Below are 26,169 nucleotides of genomic sequence, written 5' to 3' on the forward strand. Positions count from 1 at the left end.
AAATGTAGCAAGTTATGGAGGTAAGGCAATAAATAGGCTATAGTGCAGAATAATTACAATAGTATTAACACTGGAATGCTAGATGTGCAAGAGATTATGTGCAAATAGAGATACTGGGGTGCAAAAGAGCAAAATAAATAACAATATAGGGATGAGGTAGTTGGGTGGGCTAATTTCAGATGGGCTGTGTACAGGTGCAGTGATCGGTAAGGTGCTCTGACAACTGATGCTTAAAGTTATTGAGGGAGATAAGAGTCTCCAGCTTCAGAGATTTTTGCAATTCGTTCCAGTCATTGGCAGCAGAGAACTGGAAGGAATGGCGGCCAAAGGAGGTGTTGGCTTTGGGAATGACCAGTGAGATATACCTGCTGGAGCGCAGACTACGGGTGGGTGCTGCTATGGTGACCAATGAGCTAAGATAAGGCGGGGATTTGCCTAGCAGTGATTTATAGATGGCCTGGAGCCAGTGGGTTTGACGACGAACATGTAGTGAGGACCAGCCAACAAGAGCGTACGGGTCACAGTGGTGGGTAGTGTATGGGGCTTTGGAGACAAAACGGATTGGAACTGTGATATACTACATCCAATTTGCTGAGTAGAGTGTTGGAGGCTATTTTGTAAATGACATCGCCGAAGTCAAGGATCGGTAGGATAGTCAGTTTTACGAGGGCATGTTTGGCAGCATGAGTGAAGGAGGCTTTGTTGCGAAATAGGAAGCCGATTCTAGATTTAACTTTGGATTGGAGATTCTTTATGTGAGTCTGGAAGTTGAGTTTACAGTCTAACCAGACACCTAGGTATTTGTAGTTGTCCACATACTCTAGGTCAGACCCGTCGAGAGTGGTGATTCTAGTCGGGTGGGCGGGTGCCAGCAGCGTTCGATTGAAAAGCATGCATTTAGTTTTACTAGTGTTTAAGAGCAGTTGGAGGCTACTGAAGGATTGTTGTATGGCATTGAAGCTCGTTTGGAGGTTTGTTAACACAGTGTCCAATGAAGGGCCAGATGTATACAAAATGGTGTCGTCTGCGTAGAGGTGGATCTGAGAGTCACCAGCACCACATTGTGAATCACATGAGAACAATTCAACATTTTAACCATCTGAGGTTGTAAGGCAGACGTTAATAAAGATGATAAAAACCAATCAGTGTGTCGTTGTTTGAGTCTACACAGAGTTGCGGGAACAACCATGCAGGTCTGGTTAAAATAAAGAACATAGTGTTTTTTGGGGAACCTTGTAAAAGCAAGGTCGCCACCTCGCTGTGATGTCATCAGTGTCTATGCCCACAGATGCTCTTCCAGTTTCTTATTCCACGCCTGGCCTGGCCAGTTTAGTTCTACTTCCTGTGAGTGCGTAGGAGGACTCTGCATCATTTGTGGTTTTAATTGGGGCTGTATTTGGACTAATAAAAATGTCCTGGCCTAGCTGTCACTCCAAAACCAGCCCTATTCACACTATATAAAGCCTATAGGGAGTTAGGGAGAGCAAGGTGAGCTGACTGGAGTTGACTTGTGTGAAGGTGATTGGCTTTCTTTTAGGATATCTTTCTCTGTGTTTCAGGGACCTACCAAGCATGGCATTGAGAACGTTGATAATTAGTTATGGTTTGATCATTTGAATGTAACTTTGTAACACTCCTTTATGGATAAAACCAAAGAGGAAGATGCTTTTTCCAGTTCATCCTACTGAGTTGGACAAAAGGTATTTCATGGTCTTGTTTCTCTATTCTAGTTGAGACAAACGCATGATGACTGCATCATCGCTGTTGTCTGCCCTCGTGGTGGCGACCTGTGCTGCTCTTCTGCCATTCTCTGCTGCTCAAGGTAAGAACCCATTGTCTGGTACAGGGGACACATTATATGCTGAATATGTGACACTGTTAATGTCAACAGTTCTGTAAGTTGCTTTGGACAGTTTTTATAGTAGCATTAAATGTACAGTACTTGTTGTTTTTGAGCTAATCTCTCCCTATTCCTGTGGTTCCAACCTGCAGCCAGTTGCAGTGCTAGATGTGGTGAGCCGTTTGCTCGTGGCCAGCCCTGCCTGTGTGACGCCAGCTGCCTCGCTCATGACGAGTGCTGCAAGGACTTCGAGGCTCTCTGCACTTCCGGTAAGACTGATGCTATTACCATGTCATTACTATGTCATTATTTCAAAGTCATTAGGATGGTTATTCATCAAACAGTCTGTATATATGCATGAATGTAAACATGTGTTGATGTACCTGAAACTCACACTATGTGACAGGCCAAGTCATCCATCAATGGTGTAGTAGACAGGACCAAAGTCTGTGTGTTGGTGAATTTCAGGGTCTATTTCTTCTCATGCTGGCGATTCGTGCAGTGGTAGGTGTGGTGAATCGTTCAGACGAGGCAGGCTTTGTGAGTGTGACCCGGGCTGTGTCCACTACGACACCTGCTGCCGCGACTACCAGAACCACTGCGGTACGACCAACAGCTATTTTTATGAAGACTCATTACAACACTTCGTCATGATATCTGATAGTTAGTTCAACTTAACCAAGACAATACAACCAGTAATCAGTAATCCATTAAACCCATCTGTCCCACATAGAACATGTCTAAAGAACAATGCCTATGTAGTTAATGATGTATAGTGAGTTTAATAGAGTGATGGGTCGGACCATTTACTAATCATATACTAATCGTTTTTGAAAATATGTGCACTAATATCACCATATCAAACTTTCTTCCGTTTTAGATGCCACTACAATTCCAACACCAACCCAGAGGATCAAGCAGGATGCCAAGAAAAAGCCAACAGGTTCAGTTACTGTCTTTGTAGCAAAGTAACTGCATTGATCAACAGAGCTTGTCTACCCTGATCATAGGCCAAACTGTCTCAATGCTAGGTTAGAGTGTCATTTTAAACAGTATAAACTTTATCTCATTCAAATGAATTCTGTTTAGCGCCGGCCAAGAACAAATCCTCCAGCAAGACAGAACTGACGAGTCCCACATTTCCCAAGAAACCTTCAAACAGCAAGAGTGAGGAAGGCAGCCAAGGTACGTGTGTACCTGCCTGGTTGTGTGTTATAGGTGGGGCCCTGAGTTTTTCCTAAAAACTCAAGGCCTCAGTTATGTCTTTCCAAGGGCTGTGGGATAACACCCACGTTTGTAACGCCAGGGTTGTGGGTTCGATTCCCACGGGGGGCAAGTATGAAAAAATAAACAATAATAATAATAATAATAATAATAATGTATGCACTCACTAACTAAGTCACTCTGGATAAGAGCGTCTGCTAAATTACTAAAATGTAAATGTAAATATAAAGGTTTCAGAATCCTACAATAGGCTGAGGGATAATAGGCAGTGGCTATCAACTAATTCAAACCAAAGCAATGCTTGTTGACTGGAAGAGCAGCTAGCCTTCATCTGGTTATGTGTTGATCAGTGACCGACTGACTGCATGTGATAATCCAACCCATAATAGGCCTCTATAAGCTATCGATGTATGGAGGTCAGATGAGATGAAAGCAATAACTGTACTGTAACATGCAACAGTTTCCAGGGGCTGAGACGGTCTGTCTGCCCTCTGGGTCTCAGAACACAAAAGTTGATCATTTCTGGTATTTCTGTTGTGCTTTCAGACCAGAGCAAGCCCACATACCCCTCTCCGTCCGACCTCTTCCCTGAGACTCAGGACTATGGTAAGTTTAGCGTATTGGGGGTGCTCTTGTCCATCATTGACACTATCAGAACACCGCAGCTGAGAAATGTAGAGATTGAGGACTTTGTCAACATACAAGGAGCTTATGCTGGGCAACAATTGATTAAGAATTACAACTACATGCTAGAATCAGTCAGTCATTTTCATGCTTTAGAGTTTTTTTATGGTAGCCTACCCTGTGGATTCCTGTAACCTGTATGTGTGTTTCTCACAGACACCAACAGCCCTTACCCTGGATCCAGCAGCTCTAAGAGCCAGAGTGACATATCTCCTTTCTCTGAGGACCCAGCTTCCCCTTTGAAACCTGGCTTTTACCTTCTGACTGACAGCTTCAATGGCCCCTCCTCCACAGCCCCAGACACTGTCATGGATGGTGAGAGTTAGACAGTTGTGAAACATACTGTATGGTCAAGTGTTTGATGAAAGTATTGTCTGAGAAAGTGACAGAACGGCTAGTTATTGTTTATGTTTTGAGGTAGTCAAGAGCGACAAGGGCAAAGCACTTTATGCATCTCAGTAGGCTCAGGAGGAGTCCCATGTTTTCTCTGAGTGCTGATGCATTGTGTAGTCTATTGTATACCTGCTTGTGTTTGTTTGTTTGTATGTACTAACGTCCACCATCTTGCCCCCTTATCTCCTGTGAAGCCTTGAGTGATGCAGCCACCAGTCTCTTGGAGGACATCTCCCCCATTCTCCCTACACCCATGGCTGCCACTCCCTTTGCCCTGCCTTCCCTCATCGGTCAGCTCCCTGGAGCTGCTAAGTTCCCATCCTCTGGCTCGCCCTGGCCCAGCCAGGGTGGCCCCATGGCGAGTAATGCTGGCCCCGGGGACCCGTCGTCTGGAGCTCCCCTGCTCCCCACTTTGGCAGATATCACCAAGGCCTTGGGGCTCAACAACCCCATCACTTTGGCAGACATAGCCAAGGCCTTGGGGGTCAACACTCCCAACGACCCCATCACTTTGGCAAACATAGCTAAGGCCTTGGGGTTCAACAACTCCAACGACCCAAACCCCCCCCAAAACCACAACAACCCCAGCTCTCTGGCAGACATAGCCAAGGTCATGGGGCTTAACTCCCCCAATGACCCCATCACTTTGGCAAACATAGCCAAGGCATTGGGGTTCAAGAACCCCAACTATCCTAACCCCCCCCCAAACCCCAACTCTCTGGCAGACATAGCCAAGGCCTTAGGGCTAAATAGTCCCGATGACCCCATCACCTTGGTAAACATAGCCAAAGCCTTGGGGTTCAAGAACCCCAACTATCCTAAACTCCCCCAAAACCCCAACAACCCCAGCTCTCTGGCAGACATAGCCAAGGCCTTAGGGCTCAACAGCCCCAACTACCCAATCACTTTGGCAAACATAGCCAAGGCCTTGGGGCTGAACGACCCCAACATTCCTAAAACCCCCCAATACTCCAACGAACCCATCACTTTGGCAGACATTGCCAAGGCCTTAGGGCTCAAAACCCCCAACAGCCCCATCACTCTGGAAGACATAGCAAAGGCCTTAGGGCTAAAAAAAAACAAAGACCCCATCACTTTGGCAAACATAGCCAAGGTCTTGGGGCTCAATGACCCCAGCACTCTGGCAGACATAGCTAAGGCCTTAGGCTTCAAATACCCCAATGACCCTAAACCCCCCCAAAGCCCCAACTCTCTGGCAGACATAGCCAAGGCCTTAGGGCTCAACAGCCCCAATGACCCAATCACTTTGGCAAACATAGCCAAGACCTTGGGCCTGAACAACCCCAACAAACCCATCAACCTGGCAGACATAGCCAAGGCCATGGGGTTGAATGATCCCAGCACTTTGGCAGACTTAGCCGAGGCCTTGGGGGTCAAGAACCCCAACAAACCCATAACTCTGGCAGACATAGCCAAGGCTTTGGGATTAAACAACCCTAAACCCCCTCAAAACCCCAACACTCTGGCAGACATAGCCAAGGCCTTGGGGCTCAACGACCCCAACAAACCCATCACTCTGGCAGACATAGCCAAGGCTTTGGGGCTCAATGACCCCAGCACTCTGGCAGGCATAGTCAAGGCTTTGGGGGTCAAAAACCCCAATGACCCTAAGAAACCCCAAAACCTCAACAGCCCCAACATTCTGGCAGATATAGCTAAGGCCTTGGGGCTCAATGACCCCAACAAACCCATCACTCTGGCAGACATAGCCAAGGCCTTGGAGGTCAACAACCCAAAAAAACACAACAAAGGTCTACCAGGTAGGGATCTCAGATTAGATACTATGTAATGTATCTCCGTCATTCACATTTGGGATGTCTGCTCTGTTGTGATGTATAGTACAGCGTCAATTGATTAAAATAAATATGCAATCAGTGTCAAGTAGATATTTAGCTATTATACAGTAAGCTATATGTATTATTTAATACAATAAATGACAACACCTAAATATTGGCTTCTACCTACACGGCTGTATCCTCTTTCCTCTAGATGCCAACAGTAACCCAGACCTCTGCAGTGACCTGCCCATCAACGGACTGACCACTCTGGCCAACGGAACCATTCTCATTTTCAAGGGTGTGTAGAGCATAGTGATCTAGCTCATGCCCAGCACTGTCCTACACAGCGCTCTCCCATCTCACTTATTACTTAGTGATTAAATATTTATGAAGGTCATGTAGCTTTTCCAAAGCAGCATAAAAAAAATATATATATATACTTGATACATTATCTCCTAATGATTGTTGTTCTGTTTCCCCCAACCAGGTCATTTCTTCTGGACGATGGACCCCAGCACCAAGGCCCTTGGCCCAGCCCGCAACATCACAGAGGAGTTGGGCATTCCGTCCCCTATCGACAGTGCCTTCACCCGCACCAACTGCCAGGGCAAGAGCTACATCATCAAGGTACTGTAGAACTCCAGAGGAAAAACCTAGAACCTGAGAGAAGTTCAGAGGGTTGGGGCAGTAGAGATGCCTTGGTGGAACCTAATGGCAACACTTAATGTCCCCATCTCTTTTCCATGTCAGGGTGATGGCTACTGGAGGATGGACAACGGCAAGATGGAGCCTGGTTACCCCAAATCTGTTGCCTCTGGTTTTGATGGTCTGACTGGCACCATCACTGCAGCCCTGTCTGTGCCTGCTACCAGGAGAAGGCCTGAGTCTGTCTACTTCTTCAAGAAAGGTTAGGGAGAGCTTTGAGGTTTACCACTACCTAACCTACTCCCATTGCGTTACATGATGAGTCACACCAATGTGCTTGCTTTACTCAATCCTAATTGACAATTTATTTCTCTCACAGGAGGCACCATGCAGAAATACTCCTACCCTGCTGGAAGCAGCCCTGTCTGTGGCAAGAAATCCAAGTCCAGTGCAAAGAAACGCCACGCTCGGCAAGCAGAGGTGCGTTTGGGAGGAGAGATCAACATCAAGCTGTCTCTGAAAGGCTTCCCCTCCTCAGTGACCTCAGCTGTGTCTGTCCCCAGCCCCAAGAAGGCTGACGGATACGAATATTTCCTCTTCGCTGGACGTAAGTCTTGGTCAATGTATTGTAAATCAAATCAAATGTTATTTGCCACATGCTCCGAATACAACAGGTGTAGACCTTACAGTGAAATGCTTACTTTTCAAGCCCTTAACCAATAATGCAGTTTTATGAAAATAAGAAAGAGTGTTAAGTAAAAAATAGGTAAGTAAAAAATTTAAATAGCAAATAATTAAAGAGCAGCAGTAAAATAAAATAACAGTAGGGAGGCTATATACAGGGGGTACCGGTACAGAGTCAATGTGCGGGGGCACCGGTTAGTCGAGGTAATTTAGGTAATATTTACATGTGGGTAGAGTTAAAGTGACTATGCATAGATAATAAACAGAGTAGCAGCAGCGTAAAAGAAGGGGTGGATAGTCCGGGTAGCCATGATTAGCTGTTCAGGAGTCTTATGACTCGGAGGTAGAAGCTGTTAAGAAGCATTTTGGACCTAGACTTGGCGCTCCAGTACCGCTTTCCGTGCGGTAACAGAGAGAACAGTCTATGACTAGGGTGGCTGGAGTCTGACCATTTTTAGGGCCTTCATCTGACACCGCCTGGTATAGAGGTCCTGGATGGCAGGAAGCTTGGCCCCAGTGATGTACTGGGCCGTACGCACTACCCTCTATAGTGCCTTGAGGTTGGAGGCCGAGCAGTTGCCATACCAAGCGGTGATGCAACCAGTCAGGATGCTCTCGATGGTGCAGATGTAGAACTTTGAGGATCTGAGGACCCATGCCAAATCTTTTCAGTCTCCTGAGGGGGAATAGGCTTTGTCGTGCCCTCTTCACGACTGTCTTGGTGTGTTTGGACCATGATAATTTGTTGGTGATGTGGACACCAAGGAACTTGAAGCTCTCAACCTGTTCCACTACAGCCCCGTCGATGAGAATGGGGGCATGCTCGGTCCTTCTTTTCCTGTAGTCCACAATCATCTCCTTTGTCTTGATCACGTTGAGGGAGAGGTTGTTACCCTGGCACCACACGGCCAGGTCTCTGACCTCCTCCCTATAGGCTGTCTCATCGTGGCAGATGTGTTGTTACCTACCCTTACCACCTGGGGGCGACCCATCAGGAAGTCCAGGATCCAGTTGCAGAGGGAGGTGTTTAGTCCCAGGGTCTTTAGCTTAGTGATGAGCTTTGAGGGCACTATGGTGTTGAACGCTGAGCTGTAGTCAATGAATAGCATTCTCACGTAGGTGTTCCTCTTGTCCAGGTGGGAAAGGGCAGTATGGAGTGCAATAGAGATTGCATCATCTGTGGATCTGTTGGGGCAGTACGCAAATTGGAGTGGGTCTAGGGTTTCTGGGATAATGGTGTTGATGTGAGCCATGACCAGCCTTTCAAAGCACTTCATGGCTGCAGACGTGAGTGCTACCGGTCGGTAGTCATTTAGGCAGGTTATCTTAGTGTCCTTGAGCACAGGGACTATGGTGGTCTGCTTGAAACATGTTGGTATTACAGACTCAGTCAGGGACATGTTGAAAATGGACATTATGTACAGGCAGTATCATTATGTAATGTACATCTGATATCTCGGTTATATCATGGAAATAGGGTTATTACAGTTCAAAAGACAGCGCCTTAATGTATATAATATATAATATAATATGCCATTTAGCAGACGCTTTTATCCAAAGCGACTTAGTCATGCGTGCATACATTTTTGTGTATGGGTGGTCCCGGGGATCGAACCCACTACCTTGGCGTTACAAGCGCCATGCTCTACCAGCTGAGCTACAGAGGACCACAATGTACTGTATACATATACACATTTAAGAAATGTATTATATTCTTACGCTGATGCTGCGTTTGACAGTGTATAAAACATTAAAAACACCTGCTCTTTCCATTACAAACTGACCAGGTGAAAGCTATGAACCCTTATTGATGTCACTTGTTAAATCCACTTCAGACAGTGTTTATGAAGGGGAGGAGACAAGTTAAAGAAAAATATGTAAGCCTTGAGACATTGATTGTATGTGTGCCATTCAGACGGTGAATGGGCAAGACAAAGGATTGAAGTGCCTTTGAACCACATGCAGCCAGTGGCACCTTAATTGGGGAGAACACATGGAAACCACCACTCCATTCCAGCCATTATTATTGACGGCGAGGAAATATAATACATTTTAAGTGTCACCCTTCGGACTTCAGTGAAGACCGAATGCGGCCTGCGGGGAAAATGAGTTTGACACCCCTGACTTGGAGAGAAACAGAATATGCTATGTGTAAATGACCTGTCACACGGGATAAAACAAATACTAAAATGTCAAAATGCTCATCTAAAAGCAAATGCAAAAAGGCCCTGTTATTCTGTTGGAAAGGTAGTTATTAAATCAACATACTAACATGAACTCAAATCCCTTTTAGCGCTCTACTTCAACATCAAGATATCTGGTGACCTGCCTGCTCTGGCCAAACCAGACAACCCTGATCCCAGCCAGAACTCCATCAAGAACTGGCTCAAGTGTGCCTAGAGCAACCCTATGGATGGACCACCAACAACGCACAAAGCACGAATACGACAAACATTTGATTTTTCTCAAAGTTTATTAGCAAAACAAAAGCAACGGAACAATTACTATTTTTGAAACAAATACAAAACAACTAAAATTAACCTTTTTAAAGCACATGGTATCCACTGATACAAAGTTAGGGAAGAAAACTCAACCACAAATTGGTTGGATTTTTTAAGTAGACCAAGACACTATGATTGATACTTTGGAGGAAGGAAGGGGGATGGAGCAGTGCATGATGGCATCATTAGCGGGGTAGGTTTCCTCTACCGAAGGGGCCTCTTCCTGCTCGAAGGAAGCCCATACCTTGAATGGAGGGGGCGAAAAGAGACAAGGTTCCATCTTAGCCATCATCCAAAATGGCCACTTCATGAAGTTTATAACTCTGTTGTGTTGCTTTAGTTTGGGTCACTATAGCTTCTTTGAAGGTTGTTTTGATGTGCATTGAAATAATTACCTCTCCAAACTGTCAGTGCTAAGCTCAAAAATAAGCTAAAACATTTGACAAGACCCCAAGGTAAAACCATACCTGAAGGCTTAAATATCACTTGCATGACAGCAACCCTGCTCCAACCATACTTGTATCACATGTACTCCAACATGCCAAACAAAAGTCTACAATTTGTGTCACCTACTTTCTCTTGCTTATCAAACTAATAAAAATGGTTCTCATCTACTTAGTTGTGTGGTGTGTTTCTACACTGATGCAACAGTATGGTAGCAAAGCCACTGCTTTAGTTGAATGGACTTATAACATGTTGTTCTGGGTTAAGTGGCCATTCAATGTAGATGAAAGCTCACCTCCTCTGCGGATGAGTGCCCTGCCCCTGTTGGCTGTCCTCATGGGCAGAGGGTGCTGGGCCATGGGGCGGCCTGAGGGCTTGGGCTGCACACCACTGCTGGTGTCTGTGAAAAGAGAGAGAGGGAGCGATAGAATGAGAGAAGAAAGAGAGAGACAAAGAGGTTATAACCAGGGATGAGAGAAGGTTGAGGTGTAGAGAACAACAAGAGAGACAGTGAGACAGAGAACGCGTGAGAGAGGGACAGCTGTACAGACCGGCGGAGCTGGAGGTGGGCTCCTGGCTTGTGGAGGGCAGACTGGCATCGTCTGACGGCTGAGCAGAGTCCATCTCAGCCTGGCTCTCCATGGACGCTTCACCACTCGTACTAAGAGGAAAGAAAAGTGTGAATGAGCAACACAAATACACACACGGATACACCCTCCCTCCCCCCCACACACACACACAACCACCATTTCTCACCCTTCACTGTCTGCCTCCATGAACACCTCGTCCCCGTCATCTCCTGGGACAGCCTCTCCGCCGGGCACTGCCAGCCCGTGGTGACTCGTGGATGTCGTCACCATGGGAACAGACTGGGACGCCATGTCCTGGGCATCAGAGGGGTGGGACTCATTGAAGAGCGTCACCGGGGCAGCAACCTGTAAGGGCGTGGTAGGAACACTCCTCCCTCCAGACTCCTCTTCGTGAGCGGCCAGGAACAGAGGACTCTCGTACATCCCTAGACCTACACAGACACAATTACAGGGTTCAGGCAGTTGAAGCTGACACTCATTACCATGACATCAATTTCACGACAGAGATATTTTCTCTATAGAGGAAAAAGACAGTACAGAGAACCGCATTCGCTCAGTGCTACTTGGTGTTTGTGTTGTACCTCCTTGTGAGGCAAGCTGTCCGAGGTCAGAGTGGGACGAGCTGGCCTGAGGCATGTCTTCAGGAGGACCAAACCTGAACCTGGGAACTCCTGCTACCTGGGGAGAACTGAGAGACAGACGGACATGGGACAGACACCGATAATAATATCAATGAAAAACCAATGGCCAATGGACACAAGAGACTGGGTCCAGTCAATCAATACCACATCACAACATTCATTTAAGGGTCCATACAAGTTTGTGTGTGTGTGTGTGAGAGACGTACTGGATGGCCTCAGCGAAGCCATCCGTCCGGTGGGGCACCACCAGCGTGGGCGTACTGGGGACCATCCTGTCATCGTCATCAAAGAAGTGTTGCTAAGGGATGGAGAACAGAGATGGTGAGAGAGGAGAGAGAACTATGAAACTGTGCAAGACATGACTTGGTTAGGTTACATGGTCATTGAAATACTCCTGGACCCAAATTATGCCTAGACCAAGAAGCCTTTAGTACAGGAATAAGCTTGGTAACACTAATCTGTGTCCGGGAAACCATGTCTAAACATACAGCACACAGGCACTTCCTCCCTTACCATGTTGCCTATCCCAGGGGTGAGCTGGGGTCCTCTGCCTACAGACTGCCGGCGGATTGGTGCAGACAGCCTCTGTGGGACAAACAACCACAAGGGCGTTAAACTATACTCTTTTTGCACAGCTGACTCAGAGTACATAGTGAGGATTGTATAATTGAACCCAGGAGTACGTTAGTACAAGTTACATCTGAATATCTGTATTTACGTCTGAAAGCATGCATGTGTCTGGATCAGGTCCTGACCTGTGTGGGTGGAGGTCCCAGGCCCAGCTCAGGGCCGGGCGGCTGGATGTAGAGGCGTGGGGGCAGGGGGTGTGGGGGTCGGCGTGGGACGGACTGGGGCAGGCGCAGGGGGACCTGACGGGGGTCCAGGCTGAGGCTGGGGGTGGTGGAGGGGGAGAAGGGGGAGGTAGAGAAGGAGAAGGTGGTGGTAGTACTAGGGGAAGGCTGTAGCAGTTCTCTGGGGGGATCAGACATGGCCAAGGGGAAGGACTCTGTGGTGCTGCTGCTCCCACCACCTGGAAGCAGAGGAAAGGGTTAATGTCTCAGACTATGATACGGCAGGCGCAAAGTCACATCTGCCTGAAGTTTGTACTCACTTCTATACTATCCGTTTTAATGTTATTTACCGCATTAATTTTACTTCCAAAATACGACATCCATATTAGGAAGTTCCTCAATTGTCAGACAATACTACCTCAGTCGTCAGTGTTTCAAATGCCAACTAAGGGATTTCTTAATACAAATGGCGTACAAAACAGTCTCTCGCTCTCTCACCGCTCTGTGAGTCAGCCTGTTTCTGGGAGGTGGAGTCTATAGCACCCATGCTCTCCTCGTTCTCCGAGGCAGGCTCCGAGGTCTCAGGGCCCGTCTCGTCTCCTTCTCCTTCTCCTTCGTTCGGCTCGTTAGCGTCTCCACTCGCCTCGTTGCTCTCCTCTCTTCCCATCCCCTGGTCATCATCTTCATCATCCTTCTCTTCCTCCACCTCTTCCTCATACTGGGGAGAAAAAAACTATTGCTTGAATAATCAAATGCACATAAAGATGGTATACATTAGCAGTTGTCACAAAGTGCTTTTACAGAGATAAAATAATCTAGCGTGAAATGCTGAAAGATCATTTCTTAAAATTAAACACCTAAATAGAGATCAACAGATCAGATTCAGCAAACATTCAATAAACACTGAATACATTTTGACTTCAACATATACTGAAACCCTCACCTGCTCTACCTCCTCCTCCTCCTCCTCTTCGTCTCGACTGGAGCTGTCCGTATCGATGATGATGACGTCAGGCTGGCGCTCCTCGCTGGAGTCCTGGGTGTCAGAGGGCTGGGGGGTCACCTGGTGGTCTGAGGGGACAGACTGGGACACCCCGTCGTCCTCTTCCTCCACCTCGCCCAATACAGGAAAGGACACGTCTGGTAGCTCCTACCCCACACACAGTTAGATAGGGTTATGCAACGAGACTCATATGATGATGAATACATGCACCCTTACACATACAGGGCCTGTGCGAGAACACCCTCTTATGTCTTAAGGTTTACCTGGCTGCCATCTGGAGTCTTCTGGTTCTCCCCTGACCCCTCAGCTTCTCCATCAGTGCCCTCTTCACTCTCCTCCTCCAGGCCCACTCTCTGGATGATACGGAGCTTCTTCGGGATGGGTGTTTCGTCTGGGTCCTCCAGGGCCGTGTCGGCGCTCTCTGCCCGAGGTTCCTGCTCCACCTCGCGGGCACGCTTTGGCCCCGCAGAGCACCCTGTGGCCATACCGGAGCCAAATACGGCCGTAGACGTGGAGGGCCTCTCCACCTGACCACTAGGGCCCGCCTCTGCCTCCTGACTGGCCGGCTCGGCGATGGGCGGGGCCTGCTGTTGCTGGGTGGGCTGGACAAAGGCGGTGGCCTGGCTGCTGATTGGCTGAAACTGAGTGTGCGTGATGTTCTGGACGCTAGGGCTGGTGGAGCGGACCGAGCCGCTGGTGCTGCCAAACACAGACACGTGTTCCACGGGGGTTCCACCCTCAGAGGACTGCAGCGCTGCAGGGGTTAACACACACACAGGGTTAAAAGGTCAGGTCAAAAGTATACCATCTATTGCTGCCCTGGGGGACAGTATCCTATCTATTGCTGCCCTGGGGGACAGTATCCTATCTATTGCTGCCCTGGGGGACAGTATCCTATCTATTGCTGCCCTGGGGGACAGTATCCTATCTATTGCTGCCCTGGGGGACAGTATCCTATCTATTGCTGCCCTGGGGGACAGTATCCTATCTATTGCTGCCCTGGGGGACAGTATCCTATCTATTGCTGCCCTGGGGGACAGTATCCTATCTATTGCTGCCCTGGGGGACAGTATCCTATCTTATGCCGATCCTATAATACAGAGCCACTTCTCTCACCTTCCTGGCTGTCAGACTGTGTATGGGGCATGACAGTGGCCGTGGGGGTGGGCATGGTTATGGGCACCATGGGTCGGATGCTGGCCCTGGGGGTGGACTTGTTCCCGGGGATGGGAGAAGGTTTACTGGGGGCACCGCCTGATACCGTGGTGGGTTTAATGTTGGCAGTGGGGGGCTGCTCTGAAGAGCCAGAAGAACCACTGTTTGGTAAGAAACGGGAAAAACAAGACAGAAATGGTGTTAAGAGTCCCAGGACGAGGAACCATCAGTTACTTTGATTTCAAACCAGTATTTATTTTCAGTGTGCATGATTCAGACATAGTTATACCTTCCCCTGTCTGCAGCTTGGGTAGTCCTTTGGCTGATCTGCCTCTGTTCTGGAGCTCTCTGCTGCTGCTCCTGGCTCTGGAAGAAGAAAGGAGGAAGTGTCCATCACAAATCATTGAATTGGAATTTCAATTAATCTCCTGGATCGACTGAATTTAAATGTAATTTATCCCAAATCCAGTGTACTGTACTCCCTCTCTGGTCTTTGATCTATGGGAAAAAGTGCTTGAGTGTGTGTGTGCGCGCATGTACCTTATTTTTACCCTGGTCCTGGGACTCGTCTCTCTGAGGTTGTTCGTCACGGTGGTCTCTGAGCTCCCTGATCTCTCGGTCCTGTCGGTGCAGACGGCCCTCATACTGGGACTTGAGAGCACTCAGACGCACCTCCTGCTCCTCCCGCTGCTGCTTCAGCTCCTCCACCTCCTTGGCCAGCTGCTCCTTCGCAACTGGGACACACACACAGAATACTTCATTTGAATCCATGATGAGTACAAACCCCAGATAGTTCTCATATCACTTAAATCATTCCTTTAAAATCTGGGCTACAAAAACATGAGACATTAACACACATTCACACACAGATGGCCATGTTTGAGGAGACTGACACTAATGAATGCCTTATATAGTCATAGCATTGCATAAATGGACAAATGTGCCAAAATAGTTTATTACTACCACTATATGATGTGCATAAATAAACAAACAGCTAGCTATGGGACTTACTGTTGAGCTGGTTGATCTTCTGCTTGGCGCCCATGAAGACCTTCTTGGTCTTCTCCTCCTTGTCGGCCATCTGTTGCCGTAGTGACTCCTCCTGAGCAGTTTTCTCCTGCAGCTCCTGTCTCAGCCGGGTCACTTCACTCTGGGTCCCCTGGGCCTGGGTAGACTGTTCCTGGAGGCGGGTCAGCTCCTGTTTCAGCCGGGTCACTTCACTCTGGGTCCCCTGGGCCTGGGTAGACTGTTCCTGGAGGCGGGTCAGCTCCTGTTTCAGCCGGGTCACTTCACTCTGGGTCCCCTGGGCCTGGGTAGACTGTTCCTGGAGGCGGGTCAACTCCTGTTTCAGCCGGGTCACTTCACTCTGGGTCCCCTGGGCCTGGGTAGACTGTTCCTGAAGGCGGGTCAACTCCTGTTTCAGCCGGGTCACTTCACTCTGGGTCCCCTGGGCCTGGGTAGACTGTTCCTGAAGGCGGGTCAACTCCTGTTTCAGCCGGGTCACTTCACTCTGGGTCCCCTGGGCCTGGGTAGACTGTTCCTGGAGGCGGGTCAGCTCCTGTTTCAGCCGGGTCACTTCACTCTGGGTCCCCTGGGCCTGGGTAGACTGTTCCTGGAGGCGGGTCAGCTCCTGTCTCAGACGCCCCATCTCTGTGTCGCGCTCACTCACTGTCTGACAGGGTGATTTTACATTCACATCATTTAGCAGACGCTCTTATCCAGAGCGACTTACAAATTGGTGCATTCAACTTATGATAGCCAGTGGGACAACCACTTTTTTTTTTTATGGGGGGGGGGGTGGGGGGAGAAGAATACTATATTAATCCATACGAGACGGAAATGTGTCTCCTGCTATCATTAGAGAGGTTTGGGGGTCAATGGTTTGAGGGGTTTTGTAAAGATGTATGGTGAAGGAAGTACAGGAAAGGGAATAGATAGGTCCTCCAGAACCAGGGAAAAGGATCATGGGTGGACAAGGAAGAAAGGCAACGTATTCTCTGTCCAAACAATCATGCCTCTTCTCTGGAAAAACTACCTCATTTGTTGAAATTCAAATACAATCAAAGGTTAATAATTTCTAATCAATAGCTAGGTTTCCATCCAAATGGTGACAGATTTTCAGGCGAATATTCAAAAATCTGCATAAAAACAATCTGCACCAGATTTTCCCACCAGCGGTGAGTTTCCATCAAACTGCCTTGTTGGTGATAAAAGGCTGTGCGTGATGAGGTAGTGTACATAAACATGTATTTTTCGGTTGATGGTTTTGTCAAAAACTGTTGCGATAAATAGCAAACTTGCAGTCTGGTTTCGGCGCATGCCCTCTAGACAAGACTTCACTGATAGTGGACAGGGGGTTATATTATGAGATTATGGATAAGAGCAAGATCTTAATTGATAATTGGCAGCCAAGCACCGATCATCATGTCACCAGCGTTCAAATAACAGCCTACCCTCAATATTTAGCATATTGGAAATGTGCATGATCACCGTGCACTTCACCACCAGTTGAAGTTCATCATAACTTATTTCATCTGTCTATACACTTTTCATGCTTTCCACGTCATCGCGGTAGGCCCATATTATTTGCTCCAAGTTCACTTCGATATGATGGTTATTATGTTAATATTTGCGCATAAAGGCGTTTCCACCGCCATTTCACGCATAATTCTTTATACAGACAAAAAGATCCCACCATGTCGAACAAACAAATTGTCTTTCGACATTTATGAAATTGTACCGACATTTCCTGTTTCCATAAGCCCTGTCGGGACTTTTTTTTAATGCATCAGGTACTTCAGCCGCATGAAATGGTAGGATGGAAATCTGGTTTATGATACTGACAAGGTGCCAATACCCACCTGCACAAAACTGCTTTTCTAAAGGTCTACTTATGCTAAGCATCTACAGCACTAGCTCCATACACATGCAGTACACCTACCTCCTGTACGTTTTTCAGTTGTCCCTCCAGGTCTTTGACCTTGGTCTCAGCCTGGCTGAGGGAGTCCTTCAGGCCCTGGATCTCCTGGGCCTGCTGCTGGGCCTGCTGCTGGGCCTGCTGCTGGGCCTGCTGCATCTCCTCCTGGGCTGGCTTGGCTGCTGCCTCCGCCACCAGCTACCAAAGGGGACAGAAGAGGGGAAAGAGGAGCAGAGTGTTAGAATGGAACAGAATTAACAGTCAGTCAGTAAAAGTTTGACTGGCCCTGTCACTGTAGCTGTAGGTGCAAACATGTGCAGGTACAGCTTAAAACAACTTTAAACATGCATGACCAGCAAATATACACACACAACCCCCCACCACACCCTCACACACACCTTGTCGTGCTGCACTTTGAGCTCCTCATACTGGGTCTTGTAACGGCGGCCGATCTTCTTGACCTGCGTGATGGTCTTGGACTTCTCCTGGATGTCCAGGTTCTTGGCGTCCAGCTCCTTCTTGGTCACATCCCTCTCGGTGGTCACCTTGCCCAGAGTCTCCCTCAGGTTCTGCACCTGGCTCTGGACTGTGGTCACTGACGCATGGGTCCTATGGAGGACAGGAGTATGTACAGAGTCAAGTGTAAAGAAATGTGGATTAGACCATAATGAATAAAAATATTTTGGACACAAATCTCTTGTACAGTTTATATTTGAGTTGAGCATACTGTAGTATTACATTTTGATTCAGTTTCTGAATTTATTGAATTGGAAATGAATTGTCCCCAACCCTGGTGTGTGTGTGTGTGTGTATGTGTGTGCAAGTGTCCATGTGTGTTTTATAATTCTACAATGCTGCATAGAATCAGAGTGAGTGGCAAATTTCATGTCACAACATATCAGGGGGGTATTCATTACGCTGATTTTGTTGCAAAACGTTTCTTAAAAAACGGAAGCGAACGGAACGGGCAGGGACATACCTGAATTTGTTCAATAGATACTCTCGTTTTAGTTGCAAAACTGTTTGGAAGAAATGATTACACCCCTGGGTGATTGGTGCATTTCTGTGTTAAAGTGAATTTCAACTCTTCTGTGGCTCAGTTAGTAGATCACTGCTCTTGCAATGCCAGGAGTGTGGGTTCGATTCCCACTAGGACCACCTATATGAAAATGTTATGCACGCATGACTAAGTCGCTTTGGATAAAAGCGTCTGCTAAATGGCATAGATTTATTGATTTAACTCTGCCAGGTTGAATGTGAAACTGATTTTATATGATCCACACAGAGTACATCCATAAATTCCACTCTTTTATTGTCATGGCAATTCTGAATCATACAAATAAATCAAGCAAAGCAAAGTTGGTGGAATATTTAAAGTTCAAATGTTTGGTTGAGGGGGGGGCAACAGTGTTGATTTGAAATCCATTTTTATTTCTTTACCATGGTGATTCTATTCAAAAGAATACACTTACATTTAAAAATGATGATATCACAATTAAAAAAGTCCCGGTCCCTAAACCAGCTTCCGCTACCAAAACCGACACCTGCCTGAGCAGGAGAAACAATGTCTGTTCCACAAGCACATGGAGATGAGGTGCAAGGTGGAGTTTACAGGAGAGTGACGAGGGAGTTCTATGAGTAGCGTGTGAGCTCAGGTGACCAGTGGATATTTTCTAATGAAGAAACTAGAAGCCATTTCGGGGGGGGTGTGTTGAGGTTGCAGAGATGGGGCTTCTCTGATCTCCCATGTATTTGTAGTAGTAATAGTAAGACAAGATGAGACCAAATAATATAGGATAGGAAATTGGTAGGTATAGTAATTTTGATAAGTGTAGGTTTTTGCCTTTTTTATATAAATTAAAATAAAGAATAGCATAGAAATTGTGATGAGTATATTTCGAGTAAGGTGTGTGTGCGTGTACTGACCTGGCCACCTCAGCCTTGAGTCTCCCAGTCTCCTCAGAGAGCTGCTGGATGCGTTTGAGGTGCGCCTCTCTCTCCGAGTGCAGCTTCTTGTTCTCCTCCTGGTCTGTGTCCTTCTGCTGGCTCACCAGTTGCTGAGGGACACAAACACACACACACACAGTGTGTTCACAAATTCACTCTGGAGTGCCAGAGTGCGCTCTGGGAGTTCGCAAATTCAGAGCGTTGTCAGATGGTCCGTTCGTAAATTCAGAGCGTTTCGCACTTGGAGTGTTCAGAGCGCACACTGGACGCTCTGGCCGAGGAGTAGGGTTGATCCGAGCGTTCTGACCTCACAACAGCAGTCAAGCACCCAAGCTAACTGGCTAACGTTGGCTAGCTTGCTAGCTACTTCCAGACACAAATGAGAGAACACCTCACTCTGACCATTTTACTCGCCCTAGCAGAGCTGGTTAGGCTGTTTTCATGTTATCCAGATCATTGGTGACTAACTGCGCTGCTGGCAACGATTAAATTACGCTTTTTTGCCGACGTTTACTGACACCGGCCATATTCAACGGGTTTGTAAATTAATCCGTTATTATGGCACACTCAGATGAGTGCTCTGAAATCGGAGTAGATCGCCAAAGTGAATTTACGAACGCACCCATAACCATACATTATCACACACACGTACATTATCTATCTCTCGCTCTCTCTCGCTCACACACACACACACTGAAGTTGACCTCTGACCTGTGTGCGGGCCTTCCAGCGTTTGATGTCCTCCTCCAACAGTTTCTTCTCAGCCTGCAGCATGCCATTCTTCTCACTCAGCTCAGAGGTGGAGTCCTGCAGGGGAGTGATGTCTGTCTCCAGCTTACGCACCTGGGAGAGACAGAAAGAGAAAGGAGGTAGTGGTAATTCACATGAGGAAAAGAGCACTGGCAGTATGTGTATAGAGACCAGGGTTATTGGTGTATAGCATCAAAGCAACGGAGTTCTACAGAAATATTAAAAATGTCACATATTCAGTCTCATCATACAGGGGATGTGGCCAATAGGCAACAGACTGGCTCAGAATTCAACATTAAGATGCCTCCTAAACATTTAAGAGTATTACTGCAGCTGACAAACATCTTTAGAAAGAAATCATGTAGCTAGTACCAATTATTAATAGTGACGCTTTTAACACACATAGGGCCTTATAAAATTCCTAAATGTTTTAGCCTGATTCTGTTAGTTTTTTCTCCATTTCTTTTTCAAGTTTTCGCTCTCCAAATCATGCACCAAGAAGAGACCATTGTATGGTAAGCAGTGTTTCTGTAGCACTCATGTGATTGCAGAGTTTGCTAAACAAATGACTACTGGATTGATGCAAATATTCATGATTTCATTCTGCCAGGTAGGCATAGGCTACTTTGTAGTTAACATTTAATTGAGGTTTTTGGGAAAGCTTTTCCATCTACGTGTTTACGGTCATCATTAGCATAATCGCTAACGGCTACACAAAGTGTGTACATACGCGCGCACCGCACACACACAGGGGCATTCGTGTGTTGTTTCAGAAAGTAGCAAATTAATGCATTTTCTAACAAGTTCAAAACATTTAGTTGATTTCCTAATAAGTTCCATACATTCCGTTTTAATGTCTGGAATCTGTTATTCCGTCCCGTTTCCCCTACACTCAATAGAGTTCTTACTTTAGCCTGGGTCTGGTGCAGCTCCTGCTCCAGCCTCTCCCTCTCCTCCTTCAGCATCTTGTTGGTCTCCACCAGCATGTTCATGTTCTCCATCCTCTTCATCTTCTCATCGTGCTGGGCCATAGTCTTCGCTGTCAGCTGGGGGGCAGACAGTAGATATATGAACCCTTGGCAGGCTATAACACAGGAAAGGATGCTCTGAAAGGTTAAGAACTTTCTAGTTCTACCTGTAGTTTCTCTCTCTCAGCATTGAGGCTCTCTTGTAGTTCCTTCAGCTCTCGGTCCTGGTGTTCAACTTGCTGTTTGTAGCGCAGTGTCTCAACCTCGGCCACCTCAAACTGTGTCTCCACAATCTCCTTCTCGCGACGCACAAACCTGCAGGAGGGAAAGACAACAGGTCAGAGCAGGCTTAACAAACTGCTTATTCACTAAAGTACTGGTTAGGAACAGCTTTAGTGGATCTCCATCAGTTCTTGTAGGCTCAGTTTTCCAGACACAGATTAAGCCCAGTCTTGGACTTAAAAGCATGCTTAAGGTAGAATGGTGCTTTTTGTGTCTAGAACTAGGCTTAATCTGGTCTGGGTAACCGTTCCCTAGTGTAAAAATGTATTAGTGTGATCTTAGTTTTACAATCAGGAAATTCAGGTGACCGCAGATTTAGTAGAGGTGTTATACTAAATGGATATTTTGCAGGTCAGCAATACAGGTAATATAAAATAATTGGCACAGTAAGCAAAGTCATATCCCTTTGTACTACCTGAGGATCTCCAGGATCTGTTCCTGGGACTTGCCCTCCTCGCTGAAGGACAGGTTGAGGCTGCTCCCCCTATTGGACTGTTGCTGTAGCTGTACTGTGGCAGCCATTTTGGCTCCCAGGCTCTCCATCTGCTGGTGCAGCAGGCCATTCTGCTTCTGCAGCTCGTCTGCCCGCTTCTGCTGCTTGGACAGGTCCTCCTGGGGGGAGAGGGTAGAGGATAATAATCAGTCAAGTAAGGCCTTGGAAGCTGGGGTGTGAAGAACGGTGTGTCCAACTCATCACCAGCAAGCAACTGATGGAACCATGAAACTTGACAATATTCAGTTTCAGTAACCTGCTACATCCTGACCAAATCTAATATATCTTTACCACATTGTCTGATAAAAAGACCTGCATTACTCTTACAACAATGTTCACACGTCACACCACACCTCCACCTAGCTTTGTCATCTCTTCCAATCCTTAGGCCACATTCACCCCAACCAACCACCAACCTTGAGTTTCTTCTCCAGCTGGTTCCAGTTGGTGCGAGCCTCCTGTAGCTGGGTGGTGGTCTGTTTGGCCTTGTCCTCCAGCTGCTTCCTGCTCTGGTTCCCCTGCAGGCCTTGTCTCTTGACCGCCTGCAGCGCCTCCACATCGGCCGCATGCAGCATCAACTCCCTCTCGTACTTGTTCTGGGCCTCCACTGCCAGCTTGCCCTGTGAGGGGAGAAAAATAGAGTTGAGTTTGACAAATCCATGCCTAGACACTGTTATGCCAATAGTCTTCATCTTGTTCTCAGAGTCATACTTTCTAGTGTTTCACCTAGTTTTTAATTACAGGTGAAGCACAAAGGACCTGAAGCAAGCAACATCTAGGGCAACTTGCCCCTTAATTATCAACTTTTTCACTGAGAACATGTAGCCTGGCATTAACTGGAGGTCTACCTGCTGCAGGCTTTCCTGCATGGCCTTCTGTTCCTGGGTGACAGCTGCAGCCTTCCTCTCCTCCGCCTCCTGCAGCTCTGATTGCATGTTCTTCATGGTCCTCTTCAGCTCATTCATCTGGGAAAGAAGGAGAGGGCATGAGTGGAGGATGACAGAGGAGAGCCTTGTTGGCCCCAGGACTAACATGTCAGCTCCAGGCATCCAACTTTAAGAGGAGTCAATACATTGCTACATTTAGCCACAGCTGTGGCTCATGATGCTTTGTAGAAGTATTTGGTTCAATGGCCATCTTACCTGTTTCTCCACAATGTCCACGGCCTTCCTCTTCTCCTCACGGAGCTCCTGTTTCTCCTTCTCAGCCTCCACCAGCTTCTTCTCCAGCCCACGCTGGAACTCCTGAGCCTCCTTCAGACGAGTCTCCACAGGAGAACGAGCCTGAGAGGTACAGACAGAGAGACAGAGGGGAAGTTAGGCATCAAAGAAGTTACATCAAATTGGGGTTCAAAGTGAGTTTGAACTCCGCTGGTAGCGCCAATTACTACAAGGATGGAAGATTGATAAGTCATTGTAGGATAATAAGTACTTGTACCCTTTTCTTGTGCTAATTCTCAACACTTGTACCTGTTTCTCCTTGCTGAGGGACTCCTCCAGACTGAGCACCATGGTGCGGTACTGCTCCACATTGGTGCTGGCGTTCTGCAGGCGCTCCTGCAGATCACTGATCAGCTTCTCGGCCTGCTGCAGACGCCCGCGCACCTCCTCTAGTTCTGCCTGGAGTTTGGCCTGGGCCTCCTGGGAAGCCTGGGACTGGGCCTGCTGGGAAGCCTGGGACTGCTGGGAAGCCTGGGACTGGGCCTGAGACTGAGCTAGGGTCTGAGATGGAGCTAAAAACACAGCACAAACAGATAGTGACTGGAATTTAGTGTTTTCCAAAATATGCCAACAGTTCTGGTCCAATGCCACCATTTCCAATGCTTTTACGCAATACATTGCAACGTCTCCTGTCAAATTCCCAGAGGACATCCGTACTGCCACTTTGGATGAAAGCCTACCTCTTAGTGGTGCTCTAATGGGTGCCCGGGGGTTGGTCTGGCCCTGGCCTAAACCTGAACCCTGGTTCTGGCTCTCAGCATGGCTGAGCTGCTGTCTCAGTAGGTTAGCCTGTTGCTCAGCATTCTTCAACAGCTCCTTGGTCTTCTGGTGCAGGGCACACTGGGCCTCCAGCTGCTTCTTGGCCTCCAGCAGTTGAGCCTGAGGGAGTGTATTAAAATAAAAATTGGTGGAGGAAGGAGAGGGGGCCTAAAAGTGTCTGCATGCTTCCCATCCGAAACAGTTAGTGCATAAGACAACATATTAAGTTTTTGGTCTATTCGGAAGCCGAAGTCTACGCCCCTTTGTCAGTGATTGGTCAACAGTAGGGATTCTTCAATGAAGTACATTCAACGAGAGACTAATCGTTTTAATGCACATTTCTTCACTTTTTGCACCAAACATCTTAGTTAGATGTAAAATTGAATGACTAAGATCTCCTTGGCAAAAACGTCAAAATGAATGACAGTTATCTTCGATGAATTCTAAATATTTTGACGAAGTGTATACTGGCTACGGCATCTAAAAGGCAGACAAACAGTACTATTGCCGCTTCTCTCATTTTTTAAAGTGAAGGTCTTTAACGGGAGTATCCACTCATCCAGCTGAACAGAAGCATGCGGAAGGCTTAAGTGATGATATGGTAAAAGCCACTGAAGGTCTAATATTCTCTAGGTCAGGGGTATTCAACTCTTACCCTACGAGGTCTGGAGCCTGCTGGTTTTCTGTTCTACCTGATCATTAATTACACACACCTGGTATCCCAGGTCTAAATCAAATCAAATGTTATTTGTCACATGCGCCGAATACAACAGGTGTAGACTTTACAGTGAAATGCTTACTTACAAGCCCTTAACCAACAATGCAGTTTAGTTTTAAGAATAATAAGTGTTAAGTAAAAAATATATACGTTTAAATAAACATTATTTTTATTTTTTTAAATAGTACAAATAATTAAAGGGCAGCAGTAAAATAACAGTAGCGAGGCTATAAACAGGGGGTACCGGTACAGAGTCAATGTGCGGGGGCACAGGTTAGTCGAGGTAATACAGTTGAAGTCGGAAGTTAACATACACCTTGGCCAAATACATTTAAACTCAGTTTTTCACAATTCCTGACATTTAATCCTAGTAAAGAAATCCCTGTCTTAGGTCAGTTAGGATCACCACTTTATTTTAAAAAATGTGAAATGTCAGAATAATAGAGAGAATTATTTCTTTCAGCTTTCATTTCTTTCAACACATTCCCAGTGGGTTAGAAGTTTACATACACTCAATTAGTATTTGGTAGCATCGCCTTTAAATTGTTTAACTTGGGTCAAATATTTTGGGTGCCTTCCACAAGCTTCCCACAATAAGTTGGGTGAATTTTGGCCCATTCCTCCTGACAGAGCTAGTGTAACTGAGTCAGGTTTGTAGGCCTCCTTGCTCGCACATGCTTTTTCAGTTCTGCCCAAATGTTCTATAGGGTTGAGGTCAGGGCTTTGTGATGGCCACTCCAATACCTTGACCTTTGTTGTCCTTAAGCCATTTTGCCACAACTTTGGAAGTATGCTTGGGGTCATTGTCCATTTGGAAGACCCATTTGCGACCAAGCTTCAACTTCCTGACTGACGTCATGAGATGTTGCTTCAATATATCCACATAATTTTCCTTCCTCATGATGCCATCTATTTTGTGCAGTGCACCAGTCCCTCCTTCAGCAAAGCACCCCCACAGCATGATGCTGCCACCCCCGTACTTCACGGTTGGGATGGTGTTCTTCGGCTTGCAAGCAGCCCCCTTTTTCCTCCAAACATAACGATGGTCATTATGGGCAAACAGTTCTATTTTTGTTTCATCCGACCAGAGGACATTTCTCCAAAAAGTACGATCTCTGTCCCCATGTGCAGTTGCAAACCGTAGTCTGGCTTTTTTAATGGCGGTTTTGGAACAGTGGCTTCTTCCTTGCCGAGCGGCCTTTCAGGTTATGTCGATATAGGACTCGTTTTACTGTGGATATAGATACTTTTGTACCTGTTTCCTTCAGCATCTTCACAAGGTGCCCTGCTGTTGTTCTGGGCTTGATTTGCACTTTTCGCACCAAAGTATGTTTACATTTACATTACATTTTAGTCATTTAGCAGACGCTCTTATCCAGAGCGACTTACAGTTAGTGAATACTTTTTATTTTATTTTTTATACTGGCCCCCCGTGGGAATCGAACCCACAACCCTGGCGTTGCAAACGCCATGCTCTATCAACTGAGCTACATCCCTGCCGGCCATTCCCTCCCCTACCCTGGACGACGCTGGGCCAATTGTGCGCCGTCCATGAGTCTCCCGGTCGCGGCCGGCTGCGACAGAGCCTGGATTCGAACCAGGATCTCTAGTGGCACAGTTAGCACTGCAAAGCAGTGCCTTAGACCACTGCGCCACTCAGGAGGTAATGTTGCACTCATGTTCATCTCTAGGAGACAGAACACATCTCCTTCCTGAGCGGT

General features: G+C 47.0%; 2 protein-coding genes across 3 annotated transcripts in view; one reads left to right on the forward strand and one right to left on the reverse strand.

Moving 5' to 3' along the window:
- Nucleotides 1-1,746: 1,746 nt before the first annotated feature.
- On the forward strand, nucleotides 1,747-10,383 carry prg4a (proteoglycan 4a; the record flags this gene model as incomplete). The annotated part of the gene is made up of 11 exons (XM_084182772.1): nucleotides 1,747-1,822; nucleotides 1,993-2,109; nucleotides 2,930-3,025; nucleotides 3,611-3,670; nucleotides 3,905-4,063; nucleotides 4,336-5,922; nucleotides 6,152-6,238; nucleotides 6,428-6,567; nucleotides 6,691-6,847; nucleotides 6,965-7,192; nucleotides 9,563-10,383. The coding sequence occupies 11 exons, from the start codon at nucleotides 1,747-1,749 to the stop codon at nucleotides 9,667-9,669; spliced, it is 2,814 nt and encodes a 937-aa protein (XP_084038898.1). The 3' UTR covers nucleotides 9,670-10,383.
- The window catches only part of LOC311146873 (nucleoprotein TPR-like), a 32,412-nt gene continuing 15,976 nt past the window's right edge, over nucleotides 9,734-26,169 (reverse strand). Inside the window, exons 21-47 of one of the 2 annotated variants that reach the window (XM_084183490.1) lie at nucleotides 23,652-23,850; nucleotides 23,221-23,483; nucleotides 22,894-23,034; nucleotides 22,600-22,716; nucleotides 22,168-22,371; nucleotides 21,674-21,870; nucleotides 21,144-21,291; nucleotides 20,917-21,054; nucleotides 19,970-20,101; nucleotides 19,238-19,368; nucleotides 17,710-17,920; nucleotides 17,336-17,509; nucleotides 15,406-16,066; nucleotides 14,935-15,128; nucleotides 14,684-14,760; nucleotides 14,356-14,555; nucleotides 13,503-13,993; nucleotides 13,180-13,386; nucleotides 12,735-12,954; nucleotides 12,201-12,475; nucleotides 11,959-12,030; nucleotides 11,652-11,743; nucleotides 11,386-11,492; nucleotides 10,971-11,235; nucleotides 10,766-10,875; nucleotides 10,510-10,614; nucleotides 9,734-10,014 (exon numbers count right to left, since the gene is read on the reverse strand). In XM_084183490.1, coding sequence (XP_084039616.1) covers nucleotides 9,956-10,014; nucleotides 10,510-10,614; nucleotides 10,766-10,875; nucleotides 10,971-11,235; nucleotides 11,386-11,492; nucleotides 11,652-11,743; nucleotides 11,959-12,030; nucleotides 12,201-12,475; nucleotides 12,735-12,954; nucleotides 13,180-13,386; nucleotides 13,503-13,993; nucleotides 14,356-14,555; nucleotides 14,684-14,760; nucleotides 14,935-15,128; nucleotides 15,406-16,066; nucleotides 17,336-17,509; nucleotides 17,710-17,920; nucleotides 19,238-19,368; nucleotides 19,970-20,101; nucleotides 20,917-21,054; nucleotides 21,144-21,291; nucleotides 21,674-21,870; nucleotides 22,168-22,371; nucleotides 22,600-22,716; nucleotides 22,894-23,034; nucleotides 23,221-23,483; nucleotides 23,652-23,850 — 5,190 coding nt within the window. In that variant the 3' untranslated portion in view covers nucleotides 9,734-9,955. Of the gene's footprint in view, nucleotides 10,015-10,509; nucleotides 10,615-10,765; nucleotides 10,876-10,970; nucleotides 11,236-11,385; nucleotides 11,493-11,651; nucleotides 11,744-11,958; nucleotides 12,031-12,200; nucleotides 12,476-12,734; nucleotides 12,970-13,179; nucleotides 13,387-13,502; nucleotides 13,994-14,355; nucleotides 14,556-14,683; nucleotides 14,761-14,934; nucleotides 15,129-15,405; nucleotides 16,067-17,335; nucleotides 17,510-17,709; nucleotides 17,921-19,237; nucleotides 19,369-19,969; nucleotides 20,102-20,916; nucleotides 21,055-21,143; nucleotides 21,292-21,673; nucleotides 21,871-22,167; nucleotides 22,372-22,599; nucleotides 22,717-22,893; nucleotides 23,035-23,220; nucleotides 23,484-23,651; nucleotides 23,851-26,169 lie in introns of both variants that reach the window. The other variant, XM_084183489.1, reaches the window with a different exon arrangement.

This window comes from Coregonus lavaretus, assembly GCF_964263955.1.
Source record: "Coregonus lavaretus genome assembly, chromosome: 19".
Taxonomy (NCBI): domain Eukaryota; kingdom Metazoa; phylum Chordata; class Actinopteri; order Salmoniformes; family Salmonidae; genus Coregonus; species Coregonus lavaretus.